The sequence below is a fragment of the Mesitornis unicolor genome, unplaced genomic scaffold, assembly GCF_000695765.1.
Source record: "Mesitornis unicolor isolate BGI_N332 unplaced genomic scaffold, ASM69576v1 scaffold40452, whole genome shotgun sequence".
Taxonomy (NCBI): domain Eukaryota; kingdom Metazoa; phylum Chordata; class Aves; order Mesitornithiformes; family Mesitornithidae; genus Mesitornis; species Mesitornis unicolor.
This window is the reverse complement of record NW_010170651.1, coordinates 104,402-111,055: the sequence shown is the minus strand read 5'-3', so window position 1 is coordinate 111,055 and position 6,654 is coordinate 104,402. Positions and strand designations below refer to the sequence as shown.

The following is a 6,654-nucleotide window of genomic DNA, read 5'->3' as shown; positions in this document are numbered from 1 at the left end:
TCCCCACCCCCCCCCTTCCCCCACCAATTTTGGCCAGATCTAGCCATTTAGTTCTCAAGGCCAGAGTAAGTGTCCTGAGTGTCATGATACAGTTAATGCAGATGCTGCCTTTTTGTCTAATTTAGAATCCTCTGACATACAATTAAAAGCTATTAACTATTGGAACATGCTTACTTTGGATCAGATTGTTTTTAGTACCTCATTAGAAATGAGAATTCATATTTTTGCCTGGTATTGAAGAATTACAGGAAAACTGAAATCCAGAAAACACATACTATAAGTATTGTACACTTAGTCTGTATAAGTTAGACTATGAAAAAGCGTACCCAGTGTCTGAGTTTTTTCTGGCAGGGAAAACTAGTTTCAGGACCAATTTCCGTCTTTTCCTCCTATCAAAGAGAGATATATATGCACATTTATTCTCACAGATGGCTCCTTCTTGATGGAGTAGATTCTCTGTAACTGAGACTTTTCAGAAAGTCACTTGATAAACTATAAAAATGTAGTTCGGTAAACGAGTTGTTTTTTCATCATAAGAGATTGGACTGTAAATCCTTATTCTTGAATTGAGTGTCCAGGGAATATGAAAATAGACATAGTAAATAATAACATGTACTGATTATTGCTATATATTTTTGGTTTAATAATGTGATGACTCTCCTAAAAATACTGCATGTAAAATTCTGTATTTCAGTGTACTCAAACTTGTGGAGATGGGATAAAGACAAGACTGGTGATTTGTCAGCTTCCTACTGGCCAAATGTTGGGTGATCAAAACTGTGAAATTCTAGACAAGCCACCTAATATGGCCCAATGTAATGTGCATTCGTGCCCTGGTGATGTTTCATGGCATCGGGGACCGTGGAAATCGGTACGATAGCATTCACTAATATTTTTCACTTTCTCGTTCTTTCTGCCGCTCTATTTCCCTCTGCCTTTTAAAAATGGTATTATTGGTTTTTTGATAACAGTGAAATAATAATGCATGTGGAACATAGTCTATGTAGTTTTATTAAGCAATTGTTCCTGCAGTAATTGAATTAAATGGGAAACAGCCATTTACTTCAGTGGGAACAGTATCATGCTCTGTAAAACATCATAGGAAATATTTTGAAAATTATCAGAAATCATCATAACCAATAGCAGTGCGTTATAGGTTGTTCTATTTTGAAGGGTTATGGTTTGATCTGTGTTTAAATTTAGAAGTATATGCTGTAATTTATACTGTAGTATAATCTACATATTTATATTTGTAAAAAAAAGCACTTTTTAGTGCATAACTTTTTTTCTAATAGTATATTTAAATATAAAATAACTCTCACACGTATATTACGCTCTGTCATCAAACATCTTACTCCATGTGTACATTTGTGTATAAAAGTTTATATTTGTGATTTTAAAACAGTGACTAATTAAAACTGTCTATGTATAATTATGTATGTAACTATAATATGTTATTGTCTACATGTCACTGTCTATTAATGTGTTAAAATGCCTACAGTAATCACCTTTAATCTTTAAAATTGCCACTAGCAGATTATTAACATACTGAAGCATGTATATAATCATAGCAAGCTTTACGATATAAAGCACATTATATTTCCCAAGCTGTGAATTTGACAACAATATTTATTATTGTGCTCAATTCTAAGGAGATTAATGGCAATCAAAGGAAGTTGGATCCAGTCCTGATTCCATTGAAATCAGTTAAAAACCTGTCATTAACATCCCTGGGAGATGGGCTAGGACAACAGTTGTATTTTTTTTTTTATTAATAAAATTATGTCATTTGTTTCTTTGAATTATTATGGAAACATTTTTAGAAACATTGTCCAATTTCAACTTTAAAGTATTTATTAGTGTTTATATAATTTGTTATACTTTATTGCAAATAGACCTTAAAATGAAAGTTTGAATTAATAATTTACCAGAGTTATCTCTTTCTTCCACTGTGCAAAACAGAGTTTTGGGGTTGTGTTTAACAGATACCATAGTATCTTATTTAGCTACAAGCCAAATAATTAGTGGTGACTTGCTAATGCTTAATTAGTTTGGCAATAAATAATAACTTTGCCTACCATGCCTTTCTGACATAAAATGTGCTCTACTAGAGAGGACCATTAATGACTGGACACTCTCTGGAGGTTGGAGTCATCAAGCATATCACATCTCCACTTACTCTCTTCTCTATAAAGACAGCAAGAACCAGATAAAACACTGTATTTTTGATAAAAATATTGAGTAATATTTATGTGTCTGGACAGCAATGCATTACACGTTTGTATCTACTAGTGAGATTCCAATGGCAAAACTTAAGCAGAAACTGAAGTGCAAGACTTGCCACATGCAGTGTAATTTGCTATAATAGATTCTGTTATCTTTTACTTCTGGCATGCATTGCACAAATGTAATACATGGAGAGGGTGGGTAGAAGGAAGGAAATTTCTGAGCAGTTGCTTTACCTGGAACAGTTCCGTGACTTCCTTGGATACTGGCCCCGCCTCTGACCCAGCCAGTTCAGAAACAGGTACCAAAATTACTTAAAAACCCCTGTTCCTCATTCTGATGTAACTTTGTCTAAACTATGTCTGAACTAAAATCTTTGCTCATGCATTTGATGCCAAAATTCTGGTTGATGCTCTCTGCAGTTTAGCAGCAATGGGCTGTTACACTTTGTAGTCCCTGTCTATGGCTACTGGAGCTGACTGTTACAAAGCTTTAAGGCTATGTACTCCTCTGTTCCCAGTTTCCCCAGTTGCCCAGAGAGATGTGGGGCAGGTAAATCTTAAATTCTGAAGGCTCACACCACTCCAGGTCACTTTCTCAGAAGTATTATGCATATTGAGAAAAGTTGATTCTTTGAATCTTTGAAAATTTAATTCAGTCCAGAATTTTCATATCATGATATCCAAGCCAGAAAGACACTCTGAATTACAGAGAGAATGGCTAGGATGGTTTTTGCCTGTAACTTGAATTTGTTTGATCTAGAGGTCTTTGAGAGACTGAAAATGATCTTTTAAGAATGTAGCTTATGTCTTTGGCCCTCTTACTTTTCTGCAAGTTTCTAAGGAAATTTTCTTTAGTAAGAACTGAATCATGCTCACCTCTTTTTTTCATTTTTTGTTTTTTTCTTTTTCCTTCCTGCCTTTGTATCAAAACCCAAAGGAAATGGAGTGGGTTTACACCTGGTCTGTGCATCTAGGGACACTGCCTTGTTTTCAAAGAATATTGGTGTCAATTCTTAATGTAAATGAGGTTGTTAAATGCTATACAAACATTCCTAAATTCACGTGTTTCAAGATTTGATTGATTTGAAACATTTAATTTCAAGATTTCATAGTCTAATTGGCATGTATCTAAATACACTACCTATTTTTTGATATTAAAAAATACAGTACAAGTATATATTGACATATACATGTTTATAATGCATTTATAAATTAAATAGTACGTGAGGTAATATAGCTACTTATTTGAATGGAATTGCACCATCAGCAAATTTGGCCCATATATCTTGGATATTTTTCTTTTAGACTACTCTAGTTTCATTGGTGAAGGGATTGCAGCAATGATCCAAAAATTCATGAAAGAATTAATAAATTACAAGCTAAAAAGTATGGAAACCATATGTCACATTATATGATGTCAAGAAAAATTCCATAGCATTCTTACAGCTGGCTAAGGGTACTTTGTTCTAGTATAGATTTTTATTTTATGCCTTCTTTTCACAGTGCATTATTTGCTTTTTGTGCTTAGTCTGTGCATTAAGACTCTGGTTAATTTTATTAATTTTCGTCAGAGTGGTTTGGGTTTTCAGACCCCAATGGCAAGAAGTTGTCTTTACTTAAAGCATGAAAAGAGTATTAAAACTCTGCAAAGTTATCATAAGGTTTTAAAACTGAACCATAACGACTAGATTTAATGATTTTGTGTTTGAAGGGTTGTAGAATAATCTAATTAATTGAGTTCAAGAATGCTGCTTTGTAACTTTAAATGCTAAGATTTTTTTTCTTAGAACAGCATTTCCCATCACCACATGCTTTGGTATTCTTAGCAAACAATAATCCGTTATCTGACAGAAAGTTATGTGGGTATATAATTAAATCATCTGTAAGTTTAGATACAACAAATCTTCAGATACATAGTGCACATACATATACAATCTTGCAAAGCTTTCATGTAAAGCAGCAATGTAAAGTATCTATACTAGAGAATAAAATATTTTTAGCAGTACTTTTCTGGGAAATACTGTGAGAACCAATAGCAAGTTAGGAGATTTCCAGTGCCCAGGCCTTGACCTGTTACCTGGGCAAAACATGTAATGTTACGTTTTGTTTTACTTTTCCTTCTGCTGTTCAACAGGTGATAACTCTTGTATTCATCCAGTATGCTTTTCTTAATGGAAGGTTTTTTGTGTTGCCTTCACTTCAAGGATGGTATTTGACAACTAACTGAAACTTCCTCTTTTTATCTCGGTTTCTTTTAAGATTTTGGTATTAATCTCTTGGTTAAATGGTCATATATTCTTTTCTAGTCTCTTTTTCTATGCCTCCTAGGTTGTTGCTGCATAAGAGAAGTGTAATATTCTCAAAGTTCCTGATAGATACATGCTTTTACTGTGCTGTGTACCTTTCATTTTATATATGTTTTCTTGAGGGTTTTATGGAGTGTGAGGAGAAATTACTCTCTAGTGTGAGTTAATTGTAGTGCAGTCATTAGCACTTTGTTTTCTTACATATTTTTTCTTAGCACGCTGGGCTTCATGCTCTCTTACATCACATTTATATTGTGACTTGAGATAAGATACATCCAGTTCTTTTCAAAGTTAAGACTTACGAAGAGTTTCTAAACTGTTCATTCTAAAATGTTACCATAAATCAGTTGTCAGATAATAAATGTAGAATTCTTTTCTTAGTTACTTTAAAGTTTTAAAAGATATGTTCTGTAGTTAAAGGGACCTTAGATTAAAAGTGGACAGACACAACTTTACCAAGAGTAGTCCTTGTGCAGAGTGCTTTTACGCTATGCTAACACTATTAAAAGAACAAAACACATAACAAACTACTCATGTCAATTGTACTTTGTTGTTAGTCAAGAAATTGAGTATCACAGACAAGTGTTTCACTAACTCTTCAAATTATATTAAAAAAGAGGTCCCACAAAACTACAGTTTAAGAATGTTATTTTTTCTGAGTTCTTTGGGAACAGCCTAAATCCAATTGTGCTGAGGTGTCTTTATGGTCAGCGATACAGACAAGATTTGACCCCTACAGAAGATAATTATATTCTGTTTGTCTGAAATGTTGAGAAAAAAGATTTTCTTTTTCTTTTCCTCACTCTTATGATTTTTATGTAATTTCATATGTATTACTTCTGATTTCAGAGGAAATAGGTATAAAGAGAGTGGATCTTCTAAGTTACCTTTAAGTGTCAAAAATATCTTACTACTATTACTTATTGCCCTTCAGACACATAATGCAGTATTCTTTAACGTGGCCAGTTTTCTATCTCTTCAGTTTTCTTTTTAGTTGCTCCAGAATAATTTCAATGTAATTCTGTCTTTGCACTAGTGGAAGAAATGTATTGTTACTGTTAATGGATATAAATGTCTTTTTCAAGATGTTCAATTGACATCCCAGTCTCCTGCCAGCGTTGTTACTGCCAGGCATCCCATTGACTTCTGCAGGAGCAGAAGCAGGCCAGACTTACATAAGTAAAATATTTATTTGTTTTCATTTTAATGCAAAAAATCTTGCTATGTTTAAGTGCCTTCATTCACTTTTTCTAATGTGTAAAAAGTATTTATATCTTTTAAGATAATCTTTTATATTAAAAGGGAATTCAGAATCAGTGAACTTGGTTTTCAAAACCAGCTTCAGTCTTTTACCTCTACTTCTGCTGCTGCCTAATGTCAAACTTCAGAATACCTCATTACAAATACAGCACATTTATTTAATATCCCACTGGGTGAAATCTTAATGTTAGCATACGCTATTCATTTTTTAAAACTTCTGAAATGGGAAGTGCCTTTTCAGAGATAACTGATAACATGTCACTACCCGAATAATGTCATAAAGCAGACTTGGGATAGTGGATTTCATTTAGGGTAATTCTGTTAAAAATGAAAGAAAATACTTGTTTCCAAAATTCAAAAACAAATATTTGTGTACTGTTCATCATGTTTAGAAGAAATTTCTCCATTTTGGTGCTATGTTGCCTGTATAGCTTGAAATAATAAATAAGTTATAATGTATGTGTGATAATTTAATTTAATGGCTGTGACTTGTGTCTGAAATACAGTTGCATTTTAACCCTTCTTTTTTATGCATGTTGTGTGGCTTTGTGTCTATATTTAATGTGTCCTTTATTAGGGAATACTAGTGTTTAAAGTCCTTAAAAAAATTAAAAAGGAGGGGGGGGAGAGATGCGAACTAACTACTTTTGCTGAAGGTGAGGGGGTTTTACCATTGAGTAATCTTTGTGTTGCAGTGAACTTCATATTATATATTGTATATTGTTTTCATGGGGGAAGCTCTTATACTTGAACAGAAAAAGAAAAATAAACATTATTACTGATGTAAGCAGCAATTGATGCCATTGGACAACTGGGCTAGAGTAGGTAGTTGGCAAATGATCTTTGATGATAAATTTAAA

The 6,654-nt window shown here is 33.2% G+C and overlaps 1 protein-coding gene across 1 annotated transcript in view; it reads left to right on the top strand.

The window, feature by feature from the left end:
* Window positions 1–694: 694 nt before the first annotated feature.
* The window catches only part of LOC104536993 (A disintegrin and metalloproteinase with thrombospondin motifs 20-like), a gene marked incomplete at both ends in the record, with an annotated part of 27,745 nt that continues 21,785 nt past the window's right edge, over window positions 695–6,654 (top strand). Inside the window, one exon of the mRNA XM_010179751.1 lies at window positions 695–871. Within this exon, the coding sequence (XP_010178053.1) occupies window positions 695–871 (177 nt within the window). The remainder of the gene's footprint in view (window positions 872–6,654) is intronic.